Here is an 18,503-nt window from a genome sequence, read left to right on the forward strand (position 1 = left end):
GAACCCACTAAATGGCAATAAAAATAAGCTTTTAACGACTAATCATGGTTTAGAAGAGTATAAACACATTGATCTGAAATTAATTCGTGAAAGGAGTAAAGAGTAAATTTATATTTTTATGCAACGAGTTCTTACATAATTATATGAGAGAGTATGTCTCAACAATGAGAATTGTCATGAAGGCATTTCACCACTGTCTAAAATGACAACTTTATGTTTGGGCACTCCATTCTGGTTTCCTTCAGCTTCAATCTTGTACACAATTTCCATACCAGAAAGCACCTTGCCAAACACAACATGGTGCCCATCCAACCTTTCAAGGAGAAGCGGAAAAAAAAAAAAGGGAAATAGGTACTTGAGTGGGAGTTCAAAATATTGCAACAGGCCAAAAAAAATGCACTTGACCCATTAATGACCAAATAACATAATAAAAGGAAGAAATGTATAATTACCAGCTAGTAGTTACAGTAGTGATAAAGAATTGTGATCCATTGGTGTCTTGCCCGGCATTTGCCATTGACAATAGTCCTGTTATTGCAAAGGATAAACAACTTATTTAAGTACAAGCTCTTTAAGAACAAATTATGGTTGCAATTAAAAATATATCTCAACCAACTTACCTGGTCCAGTATGCTTCAACTTGAAGTTCTCATCGGCGAACTTCTCACCATAGATTGACTCCCCACCTCGCCCATCACCGCAAGTAAAATCACCGCCCTGGATCATAAAGCTGGGAATAATCCTATGGAATGCACTTCCTTTGTAATGGAGAGGCTTTCCACTTTTTCCCATTCCTTTTTCTCCTATAACAACAGGGTTTACAATACATAAAATGAGCAGCGTACGAGTTCTGAGAGTAACAGAAGGAAGTTTGTGCTTGATGGCCAAGATGGGCATCCAATTGTAGAAGAACAGAAACATTATAGCTTGCTTTAGACCTGATAGACTGCCAGCTGCATAGAGATGGTAGCCTCGAATTGCTGAGGCAATGCTTTTATTGCACTGGTTATTTCTAATAAATCACAATCTACTAGTTCAGGAATTAGGCAAAACAAGGATTTTAGTTGGCTTCCCAAGTTGCAAGAGAAACTGAAGTAGCATTCAGTTTTATACCCATTTAAGTAATTTTCCTATTCCTATCTCAAATAGTGTGAATGCTATTCCAATATTTATTGCTGGTAGTGAAACTGAAGTAGCATTATCATAATGAAATTAGATGGAAATGAAGGGAGCAAAAGTTACATGGCTACCCGTACAAAGTGCTCGAAAATTTTCTGCAAAACCAAAATGAAAACATGTAAGTAGGCATCATCTCAAATGAAATACTTCAACAACAATATGATGTAGCATTTATTACTGCATTTAGACTCCATACCTACAGTCTTAGGAACTGTTTTACCAAAGAGACCCATGACGACGCGACCTGAGAATAAAAGATAATAAGCGATGCAGTTCAATCTACAATGTGTAAGAAAAAAGAAAAAAGCGAGAGGAAAAATTATACTATGAATAATACATAGAGGTCATAGCTAGTAACGCAAAATAGATTTTCTGGTGTCTAATTAAACATCCAAATAATAGGAAGAATAGTCCAGCTGCAATATCCAGATTTTTCTATAAGAAACATGAAACACATATCACCTCCACTTTCAACCAAAAGGAAGGAAAAAAGAAAATCACTAATGAAAAAGATTATCACTTGTTCAATTCATTCTAAGCCAAACACTACAATCTATTCAAAGATGATGCACTTGTTAACTGCTAACTCAAGAGGTTCAAACAAGACATGTTACAACCTCGCGCAATGTTTTACCCACTACAAAGTTTTGATTTTGAACTAGCAGGAAATTATAAAATGGAAAACTTTTGCAGACATTAACAATTTCAGGCCTAAATAAAATCGTAACAAAAGAGGGAGAAAAGGAATTCATTAATTCAAAATTTAATCCCAATAAACATACAATCTATGTGAACTTTTCTTTTGTTTTATCTATATAACAAGAAAGCATACCCATGGATTTTCCATTGACCTCAATATCAAAGTAAACTTTGTGAGTTACTGCTTCCAAATCGTCCTCTGACTTTCTCTCTTCCTGGGCAATCAAACACACAAAAGAACCAATACAAGATCTCTTATACTTCAACTTACATTTCTCTATTTCTCCTACTAAACGAATTTTCTGATTCGAAACAGGAAATAAAGAAAGAGGGATCGAGACCAACCACCTTACTAAATCTCGTCTCAATAACCTTGGAATCCGATGAGACTCCGGTATAGCTTAATCGGTTCTGGTAGCGAAAAATAGCAATTAAAAGCAAACAAATTCCAAAATTTCTTGAGAAAGGAAAAGGAAAGAAAAACTTTGCTCTACCAATTTCTTTTTCTCGAGAACCAGACAGAAAGTGAGGGATGTACCTGGATAAATGCTAGCGTTACAAAGAGAACTAGGATCCATAAAAGAGTGACGGAGATTAGTCGCGCCGTGGAAGACATCTCCGTTGCTCTCTATTCGAAGTTGATGTCTTTTCCTCTCTCGAATTGTATCTGGCAGTTTCAGAGGAAGTTAGTGTAAGTGAATTTGTGAACTGAAGATACCCAGAAATCAATCCAACGGACAAAGATAGCGCGAAAAATAAAAAGAAAACAATCCAACGGTTGTAGCATCTCGTCATTTTTTACATTGAAAACAAATTTTTTCTTTTTTGGTAACAGGACAATAAAAACAATTCTAGTTGCATCAAAATTAATGATTAAGGTTTCATTTATTTTCCAGAAATAATTTATTTTAAAAAAATTTAAGAAATTTCTTTTAAATAATTTATTTTCAATTATTTGATTGTAAAATTAAAAATTTTAATTTACAAAATTATTAAAATATTTATTTTATAAAAATTTTGCATTTTAAAAACTTTATTGTTAACTATGATAAAAAAAAAAAAAATGCATAAAATGATAGTCTTATATAGTAGTTGCCAATGACCTGTGAGGTGATCAATCCTGATGACTGCCGTTGATTCATTAGTTAATAAATTAATAATCTTAGATTCTATTTTCCTTTTCCAAATTCATCAAAAAAATATTTCAACCAATAAAATAAAGATTGTAATATTCTTCAAAAACCTTTTAAAATTACATATTAAAAGAAGATTTTTGGTTTAAGAAATTATATTGAATAATTGGTATGCATAATTTATGTCCATCCAATTTCTATTGGTCTAATTCGGATACTTGTTAAGAAAATCGATTATCAATATATTTGAATAAAAAAATAATTAATAAAAGTAAATCAAAAAAAATCTAATATTATATTTCCGCAGCTATATAGAAATAGATATATAGAGATATAAATATAGATGCATGGATATATAAAATGTTTTTTTGAAATTAAATATGAAAATTGATATAGAAAAAAAATTGAAAAATTTTCTAAGAGAAGAAGTTAGACACACAAATATATATATATATATATATTAATAAATAAATTATAATATACAATGAATTTCAATATTTTAATGAAATATATGATTAGATTTTCCAAATCTATTATTTTAAATAAATACTAATTTTTAAAGATAAAAATATGCCACAATCTAAATATATAGAAATATAAAAAAAATTAAACAAGTCTAAAAAGAAAAGAATATTAAACAAAAAGCGTCAAAATTTAACTCTCTTCTTTTCTAATTTTATACAGATTTATATATATATAGCTCTTTATCATAAGTAACAAGTTCAAAATAAATTTTCTAAAAAAAAGTGTAAAATAAATAAAAAAAGGAAACGACAGCCTAAAAGCAGAAGACAAATAGCCGTTTTGGTTGTTTATATTTATATAACTCCAACGGTCGCGGTTCAAAGTCTCCGCTTTCCCTGGAACTCCTGAATCTCTCATTCCTTTCTCCCTATCTCATTCTGTCCTTCAGTCTCTCTCTTCCCTCTCTCTCTCTCTCTCTCCCTCCCCCATCTTCTTCTCCTTCTCTCTCTCAACTAGAGGGGTTGGAGAAATCCAAGAATGGGGAGTTACAGGAAAGAGAAGAAACCCAAGAAATTATCAGGGACTGAATCAGGTAGCTACAATTACAAAATGTTCAATCTTTTTAACCGAAAATTCAAGATTACGGAGGCGGAGCCGCCTGAAGATGTCCAAGAACTTTTTGCCAAGTTTTCCGGCGGTGAACGTGAAATGACGATCGAACAGTTTCGCCGGTTCTTTGTTCTCCATCAAGATATGATGGATTGTAGCTTAGCGGAAGCGCAAAAGATTGTGGAGGATGTCATCATCAAACGATACCATTCCGCTAAGTATGCCGGACAAGGGCTTAATCTTGATGATTTTTTCTATTTCCTCCGTCTCGATGATGTCAATGGACCTATCATTCCTCAGGTCATCTCTTTCTCTCCTTCTCTATTTTTTTTTTCTCTCCTTCTCTATTTTTTTTTCTCTACTTCTCTATTGTATATTGTGTATAAAATGGCTAAAGGGTTACGTTTCAGATTGTAATATAAGCTTTGGATTATGAGTTCTATTGATATATGTATTTCATAGCGAATCTTGTAGTTCTATTGATTATGAGTTTTATGTGGAAATGTTTGAATAATTTTGTTTGGGGGCTCTGTAATGTCATGTTCTTTCCCTTGACGAATCATAATGTCATTCCAGGTACACCATGATATGACTGCTCCGTTATCACATTATTTCATATACACAGGGCATAATTCCTACTTGACCGGGAATCAATTAAGCAGTGATTGTAGTGAGGTCCCAATTATAAAGGCTTTGCAAAGAGGAGTTAGAGTAATTGAACTGGATTTATGGCCAGGTTCCACAAAAGAAGAGATTCTTGTTCTGCATGGAAGGTATAAGCTGATTTTCAAATTGACTTGCGGATGATTTTTCATCTATTTTTCAATTGATTTGAGTTAAAATAAAGAATTCCACAGTATAGTAGGAACAAAATAGATAGATTTTATTTTTGTGAATTACAGTTTCTCTAATGGCATAAAGGTCTGAATACTTGTAGGACCTTGACCACTCCCGTGCCTCTCATCAAATGTCTAAAGTCCATAAGAGACTATGCTTTTGTTAGTTCGCCATACCCAGTCATTATAACTTTAGAAGATCACCTTACACATGACCACCAAGCAAAAGTTGCAGAGGTTAGCGTTGAATTTACATTATCAGGCCTTTGGATTTTTCTCCAAGAAGCTGCTTTGATATCTATTTATTTGTAATGTTGAATTTTTTATCTTACAGATGGTTACTCAAACATTTGGATCAATGCTTTATTATCCTCAATCAGAATGCTTAGTACGGTTCCCTTCACCAGAATCATTAAAACACCGTATAATTATATCAACCAAACCACCAAAAGAGTACCTTGAATCTTCTGTCAAGGGGAAAAGAACTCGCTTCTCAAATGGAAAGAATTCATCCGAAGAAGAAGAAGAAGAGGAAGAAGCAGCATCAGGGAATCCAGAAAATACAGCTGGGATGGAGTCCGATGATAGGGTAAGCAAGAAATTATTCTACGTCATAAAAAAAACATGATTTTTAAGGTGCTTTGTTTAACATTAGCATGAATAGCAGAGTGACAGTGACCTAGATTATGAAGAGGACAAAAATTCAGGACATACTCCACCACCTCAATACAGAGAGCTAATCACAATCCATGCTGGGAAACCAAAGGGTGGCTTAAAGGAAACATTACAGCCTACAACTAATAACGTTAGACGTCTTAGCCTGAGTGAACAGGAACTTGAAAGGGCAGCCACAAATAATGGATTGGATTTAGTGAGGTATTTGGCAAACACTTGTACATGATCGAAGAAAAAGTTTCTATTGCTGTTGTCCATATAAATGGGCAAATAATTGATACTAATATATTATATTATGTTCTTCAGGTTTACACAGGAAAATATTCTGAGAGTGTATCCTAAAGGAACACGAATCACCTCCTCCAATTACAAGCCAATCATCGGGTGGATGCATGGAGCTCAAATGATTGCATTCAATATGCAGGTCTGGTTCAAAATCACAGAGTTTAATGTGTTTAATTAGATTAATTCCTTTGCATAGGTGGCTTTGTATTTTCAAGGTCTTAGATACTCATTGTTACATGACTGAGGTGTTGCAGTTCGTTATTTATTTATGGCTCTAACCTGGCACAAATACTGTCAATAAGATCTTCATACCATGTATGGCCACATCTCCACCAAATAAAAATCTGCTAACGTGGGAGTTTCCATTTAACAGGGATATGGCAAATCACTTTGGTTGATGCATGGGATGTTTAGGGCCAATGGAGGGTGTGGTTACTTGAAAAAGCCTGATTTTCTAATGCATAAAGGGCCCGACGTATTTGATCCTAAAAGAGCGTTATCAGTAATTAAGACATTGAAGGTGATGTATTAGTTTAGCTTGAAAATGGATTTCATTTGCCCATTGACCTCTTCTTACTTCTTTGAGCTTTTCTTTCAATTAACAGGTGAAGGTATATTTGGGCGATGGATGGCGGTTGGATTTTAGCCATACACACTTTGATGCATACTCCCCTCCAGACTTCTACACAAAGGTTAGTCTGACTAATTCAAGTATTGCATAACCCAAAAATGTGAATTTTCGTCAATAGACTTCAAAACAATTTAAGGATAATAGTTACGAATTGCAATTTAAGAAATGACTTATCAACATCTTTTAGTAAATCCAACGCTGCATGCTCAATGCATATGTTTTGCTGCCAAAATAAATTTGCAGTAACTTTTGTCTGTTTTTCCATCTCTACATATAGATAATAAAAAAAAACAAAAACATAGGCAACCAAATTATAAAAGTCCTTTTGGCATTAAGAGTGAAACTTATTTCTAAAATGCGCCATTTTTGATATTGTTGGAAAAGAACAGTTTGAGAGTGTCGTTTAGTTGTTTCGAAACTTTTCTGACTTAGAACATGCAAAATCTATATTAAAATCAATTTTTACTGATCTCCAATCAATATTTTTAATAGCGTAATTTTCTCAATACTAGCTCGAACAACAATACCTTACTCTGAGTAACCAACAATGCAAGTCACTTGGTTATAATGTTAGCCTCAAAATTAATGAGTTATGGTTCCTGAAACAATTTTTGGCTTCTCTCGGTTTTCCTACTGATGAATCTGTTTGCAGCTTTACATAGTTGGGGTACCAGCTGATGCTGCAAAGAAAAAAACGAAAATAATCTGTGACAACTGGGTACCTGCTTGGAATGAGGAATTCACCTTCCCATTGACTGTTCCTGAGCTAGCTTTGCTTCGGATTGAAATACGAGAATATGACATGTCTGAGAAGGATGACTTTGGAGGGCAAACATGTTTACCTGTCCCAGAGCTAAGACCAGGGATCCGATCAGTCCCTCTTCATGATCGGAAGGGAGAGAGGTTTAATAACACAAGGCTTCTAATGAAGTTTGAGTTTGTATAAACTTGTCATATGCTACTCCACATCCAAGGTATATATTCTCTCCTCACACCTTGTATCTAGCAGATTTTTTTACACATTTTTGTCCCTGAATGTATGTACAGACAGAAGTACTGTAATTAGTTCAAATGAGAGCTTCAATGCAGCTGGGAATGGATAGTTTCAGTTCAAGTTTTCTTTGGAATGAAGCTATATGATAGGAAATGTTAAAAACAATTATTTTTGTCCCATAGTATTGTCCATTGTTAGCTGTTCTAGCAAAAAGGTTGTCTCATAGAGTGTTGAGATGTCACAGATGACAATCTTATTTTGTTCTTTTTGATTTTTGGTGGTTGCTTGTATTAAGCTTAACCTGGAAGGCTAATCCAGAGTGCAATTTTTGACCTGGTGATTAAATTCTTTTTAGTTTCTTTTTGGTAATATATATTATGAATTTTTACAAGACGAGTCGAACTACGAACTTCTTCTGTTATGTGTTATAAGGATGACCCTCGATTACTTAACTATTAACCGAATGATTTTCCTTTAACTTCTGATGTTTAATGTTGAAAATCGATAATCAGAAATAAATTAGCAATCATCTTGGATTATACATCTCATTAACATAAATACCTCCACCAAAGTTTGTCAAGTGGAGCAAATAATAATTAAGCGTGCACATTTCTGTAATTGTATATAGTGAGCATTTTCCTTTTTAATTTCTGATATTGTGATTAGGCATCAATTGATATATAATTTATTATTTCATGAATTATATTGTAATTATATTATAAAATTTTAGAAATTAAAAAATGATTTTTTTGAATTCAAGGAATAAATATAAATGTTAAATTTAAAATTATCAAGCGACTGGCTAGTCTGCAAAGAGCAGTAGGATTGTTTTTATTTTAGATATAAAATAAAATAGAACGTAAAATGGTTACTATTTCATTTTTAATAAAAAAAAATTATTATGTACATTACTCTTTATTAATATAAAACCACATAATTAATGTGAATGCTTCTGTCCCGACATGACTTTTTCTTTTAACAATTAGGTGATATATTAATATTATTAAAAGACTTGATTATGTCTACCGATTTTATGTCAAAAGATTATTTAAAAAATCAAAAAGAATAAGTTTTGACTTGTGAGTGAAGATTGTTTCTTCTTTTTACTTTTTTTTTTTTTAAATAAATGAATTTATGGTATGTTTTTCCTTTCTCTTTTTTATTTTTATTTTTCTTTTTAAACTATTAAAGATCATTCGATCAAATGTGGTATAGTTGGTTTTTTTATATTTTTAAGATGTAAAAAGCGAGTAATCTTGAATTTTTGAGTGTTAGGACATAATTTTCATGAAAAATAAAAAAAAAATGAAAATAAAAAAAGCTCATCATTTCTTAATGGATACTCCTCAACTAAACTAAGGAGATATGTTTTTCACTTTGGGCCACGGAATCCAAGCATTACATCAGGACAAGAATGTTCCATTTCTGGATTTATATTTGAAAAAAAAAATCATATTTTTCCATTTTATACCTTTTTTTTTTTTTTGAAGGTTTCCATTTTTTTTATTTTTAAATATTATAAATTGAGAAGAGGAATTAAATAAGATGTTAGAATCTATTAAAGTAAAATTGTGTGAAATAGCTTAATTTAAATTTAGGCTAATCAATATTAAAAAATTAATACTTACAGGTTAGCTAGTTAATTAGTTCTTCGACCTATGGGTTGTGGCTGTGTTGGCAACGCAGACTTATATGAGAAAAGCTCTCGGGTTCTATCTCTACTAGACACACGTGCAAGAAGGAGTGAAAAGCCTTAATTGGTATTACTATCTATATAAACATATATAAAAGTTCAACTAAATTTGCTTATGTGGCATGTTATTATGAAACTTAATTGGTGATGTGTAATTTTATTATTTTTAAAATTTTTATTTAATTATCTAATTTGAAGAAATCAAATTATAAATTTTTTTATTTTTTTATTCAATAATTAATAACCACGTAATAAATTTATTTTATTAATAAAAAACCTTTTTGTTTTCTTTCTGTAGCAATAAATTAAAAATCCAAATGATAATTTTTTGTATTAATAATCGAACACTAATTAGTTTTTTCAATAATTAATAACCACACTATAAATTGACGTAACGTTTTGTTATTTCATAATTTAATTATCTTCTAATTTTTTAAAAAAAATCTTAATTTTCTTTTGAGTACTATGTATGTAAGTACTATATCTCCTAACTTATCATATAAATTCTTATTTTGGGTTTTATGTTCAACATATTTATAGATAGTAATAAAAATTTATACCTTGAGTAAAAGACAACTATGGTTAACAATTCTTTAAGTTTTTTCTTTTTCTATTCACGTAATTTTATGGTTTGAGTAATTATTTTTAATTATAAAAGCAATTTATATATATATTTTTTAGTTTAGTTAAGCAGGTGAGTTTATTTTTTCTAATTTATATTTCTAATTTATTAGTGTAGAATTCTTTTATCATTTTTAATTTTATCATTTTTAAAATTATAGAATAAATTAGATTAATAGTTTTTGTCATCAAATTCAAAGAATTAAAAAAAAGGTAAATGATAAATATTATATTTTTCATAATATTAATTTATTTATATTTTTCAATCTAATTTAATTTATATAAATTATTTATAAATATGAACCCGCACACTGTGCCGGCATATTAGCTTGGTCAATGTTGTATTCTCAGCACCAAATAAAGGAAATTAACGGACAATCAAAAGGAAGAACGTGGGTACCATTAATGTTTGAGGTAGGAGTTATTTTCACCTCAGCATCCGTATAAGATAATAGTCTAAGAAATTTCAAATAAAAATAAAAATAAAAATTGAAATACATATTATATACACTGCCAATGGATACATGACATGTAAGAATTATTCTTTTAGAATATTCCTATTTCGCGACTTCAAAAGACCAATGAACAAGGTATTGCATTTCTCTCACTAATTTAATAAACAGATAAACAAATTAGTTCATCATCGTTGCAATCAAAATGCAACGTGTTACGTTTGTCTATATAAAAATATGAATGGTCATTGACTATAAATAGTCTGGTTCATCTTCTTATTAGAGTGAGTACACGATTTAACCGAATAGAATTAAATTGAATTGGTTCAATTTAGTCTCACCGAATAGATTTCATCTCAATCCAAATCACATCGAAAACTGTAAAGATTTGATTTGAAATCGAACCTAACCAAATCAGTTCGGGTTTATTTTGATTATTTCGAATCAAATATTATCTTTTGGGCAAAAAAAAAAAAAAATTCCATTCACTATGCAAATAACCAAATTGAAAATAAAAAATCATTCATTTTTATTATTTGAACTGATCGGTAACCGCTCCGAATACTGCTCACGCCCACTTCTTAATAATATAAAAAATGAAAAGTTTTAAGTTTGAATTTTTCCAATTACTAAAGGTTTCATCAATTAGACTATCTCTATTGGAATTGGATATTCATATTTAAGGCCCATCATAGTATTAGCTAAAGGATAACTAATCTATAAGTACAATCAGAGGCAGTAATTCGGTTATTTTGATTCAAAATAAATATTTTAAAGATAAAAATTAAATCAAAATGATTAGACTAATACAAAATCGAGCGAAATAGAATTGACTCGATTTAATTAATTTAGTACGATTTTTGACTATTTTTAGGTGGATTTAAATTTATTTTTTAATTGAATAATTTCGTAAAATTTAAAATCAAATCTAACCTATTAAAACTTTAACTGAAAGAATCTAATTTTATAGATTATGTTGGGGTTTTTACCCCATTGTGTCCAACCCTAGAGACAATTATTGGATTGGAGTCATACCTGATAATTTTTCAAGAACGGAACGTGTTGGATATGCGTAGCAACCGTGTTTCAAATTTATAATATTTTAATACCCCAACAACCAAAGCTTGCTGATTTTTAGTTATTTGCTTCAACTGAAAAATGGCGCAGATTACAGAAACTTGTAGAGTTAGTTCCGTTCTTGGTTTCTTATCTAGTCAACTAGATAAAATTTATCTACATTGGGTCTAAATCAGATTAATCAGAATAAAAATATTTTAATATTATTTTCTCTGTATCTTTTTTATTTAATATTTAAAAATATTTATTTATAAAAATTATTTTTCTAAATTGACTCTAGATAAATTATTTTATTATCTAGTTAAAAGGAAAAAATTTACTTAAATACGATATAAGTTAAATCGATACTAATAAAGATTTTTTAAAAATTATTCTCATTTATTTATTTTTTTTTCTACGAATGCTTAAAAATATTTTTACACATCGAGTCTGTGCTAAGTCATTCTCGCTCTAACATTGCAATGCCAACTGTCTTTCTGACCCCACTGTCAATAATTCAACAGGCTCACTGGGTCCCATCCCTGACCCCACAAATTTCCCTGCAACTAAATTATCTCTGGCTTCTGCTTTGCTGGCTTACTTCACTCTCCATCTCCCCAACAAGAAGCAATTAAAACCATCGAAACGACAATCTGTCCTCACATCTCAATCTACTGTTTTTATCTTTTTCTTTCTCTCTCAAAACTTCTTCCAATTCCCAACATGTCTAAGCAGACCTACAGAGTTTGCTTCTGCTTCCGCAGGAGATTCAAGCTGGCGGTGGCGGAGGCGCCGGAGGAGATTAAGGCTTTGTTTGATCAGTACTCTGAGAATGGAATCATGAGTGTTCATAATCTTCATCGGTTTCTTGTAGAGATCCAGAAACAAGATAAGGCTACAATTGAAGAAGCTCAGGCTATCTTTGACCATCTTAATCAGTTTAAACATTTGAATATTTTTCACCGTAAAGGACTCGATATTGAAGCTTTCTTTAAGTACCTTTTTGGCGATATTAATCCTCCTCTCGATGTTAAACGCGGGGTAATATTAGTACTTTGCTTTGTTCATTCAAATTTTAGGAATTCCCTTGTTTTTGTTGATTAGCTAAAGTCAAAATTACTGGCTTTTATTTGTTTTACTCTGCAACTTTTCTTTTAGTTGAGTGGCTAATGGAGAATGGACTGGTCCTTTTCCACATTAGGAAGGAAAGTCAATAACTTTAGATTTTGGAGTTCTGGGCTATGTAAAGCACTTAAAATAGAATTTAAAGTCAGGATTAGATTTTTCTGTTTTTTTAAAAAATTCATAACTGCTATAACTGTTGCAAGCATTATTACGTTGTGTATTCCAGTTATCTTTAATGTATCACAATTACCTTTTTTTTTTCCGGTTCTCTTTCAATTTCACTACTTGTACCTTCCCTTTCTGTATATATTCTATTTATATTTTGCAACCATTTACTGGGTTTCAGGTGCACCATGATATGAATGCTCCTGTGTCACATTATTTTATATATACTGGACACAATTCATATCTAACTGGGAATCAACTTAGTAGCGACTGCAGTGATGTCCCTATCATACAAGCACTTAACAGAGGTGTGAGAGTAATTGAATTGGATATATGGCCTAATTCCAGTAAGGACGGTGTGGATGTTCTTCATGGGAGGTATGCTGTTGCCAATTGCTGGGCAAATGTTGATAACTAATTGCCACTCAAAAAGGAAATCAATTTAGAAATAAAAATTGTTTGTAGAACACTGGGTTGGAATTTCGTTCTTGAAGTTTTATTTTGATCCTTTCAGGTGATTCAAATTATAGAGACTGTTCTTTTTCATTTTTCTTTTTTGAATTTTCCATTGTTCATTCCTCAATACATGATTAACTTTTTTTTTTTCAAGTTCCTTTGGATCAAGATATCCTATCTGTTACATTTTTGTGCTCTATGATAATGCCATTTAAAAATTTTACTTTCTAATGATTAAAATTTTCATTGGAACTCTTTGAGTTACTAGGAACTTCTATAAATTTTTGAAACGCTATTGAATCATCCATATGTTATCTTTAACTAGTTGTACTGCTTTCTTGACGCAGGACACTGACAACTCCTGTGGAACTTATCAAATGCTTGAGGTCCATCAAGCAGCATGCCTTTACTGCATCAGAGTATCCAGTTGTTATAACTCTAGAGGACCACCTTACTCCAGATCTTCAGGCTAAAGTGGCTGAGGTGAGTCTTTGGTAGTTTGTGGAGATTTGAAGCTCTTGTGGTCTGATGATTTACTCTTCTCTGAATAATTTCTAGATGATCACTCAAACATTTGGAGACATCCTGTTTACTCCTGGATCTGAATGCTTAAGCGAATTTCCCTCTCCAGAATCATTGAAGAAAAGGATTATAATATCAACCAAACCACCAAAAGAATACCTTGAGGCCAAAGAGACAAAGGAGAGGGAGAATGGTTCACAGAGTGGGAAGGGTGCATCAGATGAAGAAGCTTGGGGGAAGGAAGTCTCTGATCTTAAAGGTCATGCTATGACTGATGAGAAGGTATGTGGAGATGATGATTGGCATTTTAGAGAACTGAAATTTTCTGTTTACTTCCTCACCAACTTTCTTACAGAATGAATTGGATGATGATAATATTGATGAAGATCTGCCTGAAGGAGACAATAAGTCACAGCAAAATGTAGCGCCAGAATATAAACATTTAATTGCTATTCATGCTGGGAAACCTAAAGGTGGATTAGAAGAGTGTTTGAAAGTGGATCCTGATAAAGTGAGACGTCTTAGCTTAAGTGAGCAACAACTTGAAAAGGCTGCTGAAACTCATGGAAAAGAAATTGTCAGGTGCAAACAAGTATTTGTGAATTTTGTTTCTAGAAGTACTATCTTTCCAATTGTTTAAATATATATCTGTCTGAGTTTTGATGGAAAAAAACATTGATAATATTGATATGCAAGTATAATGGCCATTTAAATGACCAGCGATTTTCAAAAATTCTAGTGGTCAAGTTTGAAAGGTGTTTATTTAGTGGAGTTCTAATTACTTGATCATCCTATGTTCCATTCTAGTTTTTAACTCCTGTGCAGGCAATATCAATGTTGTCACATTTGCAGTGAGCTGTGCTTCTCAATACTCATGTGCAATGCCATGAACATGATGCCTCTGTAATGAGATGTAGCACTGCAAAATGAAGATCTTTATTGTCTGATGATTTCCTTGGCTCGTAGGTTTACCCAGCGGAACATACTTCGGGTGTACCCCAAGGGTATTCGTGTTGACTCCTCTAACTATAACCCATTGATTGGGTGGATGCATGGAGCTCAGATGGTTGCTTTCAATATGCAGGTTTTGTATTCTTAGATCCTTATTTGGATTAAGTTTTATCATAGTTTCTTCAAAATGCTGGTTCATGAAAGCATTTTGCACAACATCTTTGTTGTTTAATTTTATTTGTGTACATCAACAATGCTAAAGAGTGATTTAATGTTGACAGGGATATGGAAGATCACTTTGGTTGATGCATGGAATGTTCAAAGCCAATGGTGGGTGCGGTTATGTGAAGAAACCAGATTTTCTGTTGAAGCCTAATTCAAATGGTGAGGTATTTGATCCAAGGGCTAAGTTGCCTGTGAAGACAACCTTGAAGGTGATTGCTTTATGTTCACATTGCTAGATTATTTTATTTCAACGTTGTTTTCTAGGCCTTCTTCTCAACTTTCCTTAGAATGTCAACTTTTTCTTTTGTGTCGATGCATAATCGTAATTTTCTTGTTGCTCAAAAGGTGAAAGTATACATGGGAGAAGGATGGTACTATGATTTCAAGCGCACTCATTTTGACGCATATTCTCCACCTGATTTTTATGCTAGGGTAAGCAGATTAATTTTCTTTTCCCCGTCCCCTCTTGTTGAATAATATCATCCTGCACAATTTTCTCTTTGACGCTTGTCCCTCTTTGGACCAGATGATTTTAATCAATGCTCATTTATCGAGATTTTGGAAATTATGATAGCTAAATTGGGGAAAGAAAATTTTAATAAAAATGATCATTGTTTCTGTGCAGGTAGGGATTGCTGGAGTTCCTGCAGATACTATAATGAAGAAGACAAAGACACTAGAGGATAATTGGATACCTGTGTGGAATGAGGAGTTTGAGTTCCCATTAACTGTTCCAGAATTGGCTCTGCTTCGGATTGAGGTTCATGAATATGACATGTCCGAAAAGGATGACTTTGGTGGTCAAACATGCCTTCCTGTGTCTGAAATAAGTCGAGGGATTCGAGCAATTCCACTCCATGACCAGAAGGGAGTAAAGTACAATTCAGTAAAGCTCCTCATGCGCTTCGATTTTGTTTGAGACTCTTAGCAATCCATGCCATGTAGCATCCCAGGAAGAGATGTAAAAATTTGTGAAGCCCTTTCAATGTGTTTGATGTTATTGTGAACTGGTGTGTGGTTATTTGATTAAAAATGATGTGTGACATAATAACATCTGCCCTGCTGTTTTGTGTTGTTTGTATGTTGGTGGTGCAGGGAATTGGCAATATACTCTTGTAAATAAGGTTACAATGAGTAAATCATATTTATTCTAGTTCAATTATAACGTCTTTTTCTTTAAAGCCTATTCGGCAAAGTTGTTGAGCTAGCTTTTAGTATTTTGATCAAATCAAAACTTTATCTTTATTAATTATGGTATTCAGTAACATAACTTTTAGAGGTTGAGAGAGCTCTTTAGTGTTTAATATTTTAATATAGTTTTCTTTTTTTTTTTGCCATTTTAAATTAAACAGTTTTTTTTACTGAATACTTTTAATTTAAATTGTTATATAAACAGTTTTTTTTAAATGAACACTTTTAGAGAATCTTATAGCTGGAGAAAATAGGATTCTATTTACAGAAAGAAAGTACAAGAAGCAGAAAATCTCAAAGAACTTATAAATTTTGGCATTCAATTACAAAACCCTCTTCCCATCCATTTTCGACTTCCTAAACTTCCATTTGAATCACTGATGATGTTCTGTTTCATTGTTTAATAGCTTTGGCTTTGTCTCATTTGATCCACCATTCTGCTGTCCTTCACCTTCCCCGGCTAGATAATCCTCCATACGACCATGACTAAGAGACAGAGCTTGTTCCAGATTAGCTACAACGCCCGCTATATTTGGCCTGTTATTCCTCTCCGAATTTACACAATGGAGTGCAGTATATGCCATCATTTCCACTGCCTCTACTTCATTAGCAGATTCTGGTGGACCTATTCTATGATCCAAAACCTTGACCAATTCATTGGCCAAAATTTTAGGCACTACAAAATCGACTAGGCTTCTTGATATATCTCCATCGTAATGATCTCTAAATATAGCTTTCTTGCCTGTCAAAAGTTCTAGTAACACCACTCCAAGAGAATATATGTCACTTTTTGCAGTTAATACATTACCACAGTAGTAATCAGGATCAGTGTATCCAACCGTTGCTGCTGCCTTCTTTTGCCCATCACTGTATTCAGTTTCAAGAACCACCGATGAAAATACAAGATCACAAATTCTTACAGTCCAATTCCCGTCAAGCAAAATGTTAAAAGACGTGATGTTTCTATGAATTATTGGTGGTACTGCAAAATTATGCAGATATTCAATACCTCTAGCAGCTTCTAATGCAATCTTGATCCTCATTTTCCAAGAATCGAACATAATACGGTCCTTGTCAATATTGTTTTCGTCATGCAAATAGCTATATAAATCTCCATTTTTCAAGTACTCATAAACTATAAATCTTTGATTCTTTTCTTCACAATATCCAACAAGTCTAACCAAATGTTTGTGATGAAGCCTGGATATGAATGTCAATTCAGATTCAAAAGCACTTGGTTCATCTTCAGATTTGTTTCTCTGTTGAGTTATTTCTCTCTTGATTGCCACTTCACGACCATCTGCCAGTTTTCCTTTGTAAACATCGCCATAACGCCCTTCTCCCAACTTACTCTCTAATGAGAAATTATTGGTGGCAGTAACAAGTTCAACTAGAGTAAATTCCTGTACTCTATTCAATCTCCTTACAAATGGGGTTGGATTCAGATTTCTTTGTGCATAATAATTTCTTGAAAGTCTAGAGTATAGTAAACCAAAGGCAAAGATTATAGGCAAAATAGACACTTTGATAGGATTATCAGAATGCCTAGACAAAAAGGCATATGCTATTGTTGCAAAAAAGCATTGAAGGATAGCAAAAAGTAATCCTATAATATCAGTAAATGTTCCAAAAGGTTTTGAATTAGGATATGGGTAGTAAAACCAAGGTATTAACCCTCTCTTCATCAAAGTAACTCTTTCTTTTCTACCCTTGTAAACAAGATCAACGATTGAAATGATCGAAACTGTGAAAGAAATTAACATACTAAGTAATGCAAATTGGAGCTTATGCACAGAAGATAACTGGTCAAAAACAGCTGATGGAAGCTCTAAGATGAAGTTTGCAATGAGTACTATGCTTTCCGGATTAGTAGCCTGTTTGGAAGCAGAAATAACAGTTAGTTACTACTCAATAATTCTGTCCAAAACATTGTTGTTGATGTGATTTCGAGGGTTAAACCTTATTCTTAAAGTGATCTCCCTTGCTATTTGCCTTCTCATGGTGGTTACCTTCTTCTTTGATATGTATATGGAGAGATTCTGACATAATCTCTGCTAAGATTGCCAATATCCTATAAGAATCAGAACCAACAAATGTTAATTAATTTTTGTTATTTGAAACTTCAAGATAGAAGGGAAACGGAAACAAAAGAGTGAACAGGAAAGAAACAGATGGTTTGTGCATCTGTGAGCATAGGTCTGAATATAATTAAAGAAGAAAAGGACTTCGATGAATGTCTGGCTCCACACGGCGTAGACTTAGGCGCGCGTAGACATACATACACTACCACGCCTTAAGTAGTTTTTACTCTATGGTGTCTTTTATGTCAAAGGATTACTAATCTCCCGAAAGCAGCTTGTCCTTTTTCTTAAAACTATTGCTGTTGACTTGTATCTTTAGCATTTATTTATTTCTTTCTTTCTTTCAGTCATTTTATCAAACACTATACTTGTAAATCGTTTGATAGTAAGAAGATATTGCCTCCACCCAACAACACCTATGGATAGCAGATCCCCAAATTAACCAGAACAACAAAGAGC

General features: G+C 32.5%; 4 protein-coding genes across 5 annotated transcripts; 2 read left to right on the top strand and 2 right to left on the bottom strand.

Moving 5' to 3' along the window:
- Window positions 1-79: 79 nt before the first annotated feature.
- Window positions 80-2,577, bottom strand: LOC105646281 (peptidyl-prolyl cis-trans isomerase CYP20-1). 2 transcript variants are annotated; one of them, XM_012232119.4, is made up of 8 exons: window positions 2,417-2,577; window positions 2,227-2,289; window positions 2,012-2,093; window positions 1,376-1,423; window positions 1,251-1,274; window positions 621-803; window positions 453-528; window positions 80-313 (listed from the first exon to the last, which is right to left on the bottom strand). In XM_012232119.4, the coding sequence occupies exons 1-8, from the start codon at window positions 2,492-2,494 to the stop codon at window positions 175-177; spliced, it is 693 nt and encodes a 230-aa protein (XP_012087509.1). In that variant the 5' UTR covers window positions 2,495-2,577; the 3' UTR covers window positions 80-174. The 2 variants fall into 2 exon arrangements, with proteins under 2 accessions (XP_012087509.1, XP_012087501.1); XM_012232111.4 differs by having other exon boundaries at window positions 2,224-2,289.
- Window positions 2,578-3,850: 1,273 nt separating this feature from the next.
- Window positions 3,851-7,897, top strand: LOC105646272 (phosphoinositide phospholipase C 6). The gene is made up of 9 exons (XM_012232099.4): window positions 3,851-4,385; window positions 4,662-4,858; window positions 5,023-5,158; window positions 5,256-5,510; window positions 5,589-5,797; window positions 5,903-6,020; window positions 6,255-6,401; window positions 6,487-6,573; window positions 7,165-7,897. The coding sequence occupies exons 1-9, from the start codon at window positions 4,014-4,016 to the stop codon at window positions 7,456-7,458; spliced, it is 1,815 nt and encodes a 604-aa protein (XP_012087489.1). The 5' UTR covers window positions 3,851-4,013; the 3' UTR covers window positions 7,459-7,897.
- Window positions 7,898-11,928: 4,031 nt separating this feature from the next.
- LOC105646265 (phosphoinositide phospholipase C 2) lies at window positions 11,929-15,931 on the top strand. Its single transcript, XM_089723474.1, has 9 exons — window positions 11,929-12,369; window positions 12,800-12,996; window positions 13,422-13,557; window positions 13,633-13,878; window positions 13,952-14,178; window positions 14,563-14,680; window positions 14,829-14,981; window positions 15,118-15,204; window positions 15,398-15,931. Exons 1-9 carry the CDS (start codon window positions 12,052-12,054, stop codon window positions 15,689-15,691), a joined length of 1,776 nt encoding a protein of 591 aa, XP_089579600.1. The 5' UTR covers window positions 11,929-12,051; the 3' UTR covers window positions 15,692-15,931.
- A 274-nt stretch (window positions 15,932-16,205) lies between these two features.
- LOC110010975 (putative serine/threonine-protein kinase-like protein CCR3) lies at window positions 16,206-18,350 on the bottom strand. The gene is made up of 2 exons (XM_089723469.1): window positions 17,923-18,350; window positions 16,206-17,837 (listed from the first exon to the last, which is right to left on the bottom strand). Exons 1-2 carry the CDS (start codon window positions 18,007-18,009, stop codon window positions 16,338-16,340), a joined length of 1,587 nt encoding a protein of 528 aa, XP_089579595.1. The 5' UTR covers window positions 18,010-18,350; the 3' UTR covers window positions 16,206-16,337.
- Between the last annotated feature and the right edge of the window lie 153 nt (window positions 18,351-18,503).

This window comes from Jatropha curcas, chromosome 6 (assembly GCF_041381405.1).
Source record: "Jatropha curcas cultivar XTBG-Jc1 chromosome 6, XTBG_Jcur_1.0, whole genome shotgun sequence".
Taxonomy (NCBI): domain Eukaryota; kingdom Viridiplantae; phylum Streptophyta; class Magnoliopsida; order Malpighiales; family Euphorbiaceae; genus Jatropha; species Jatropha curcas.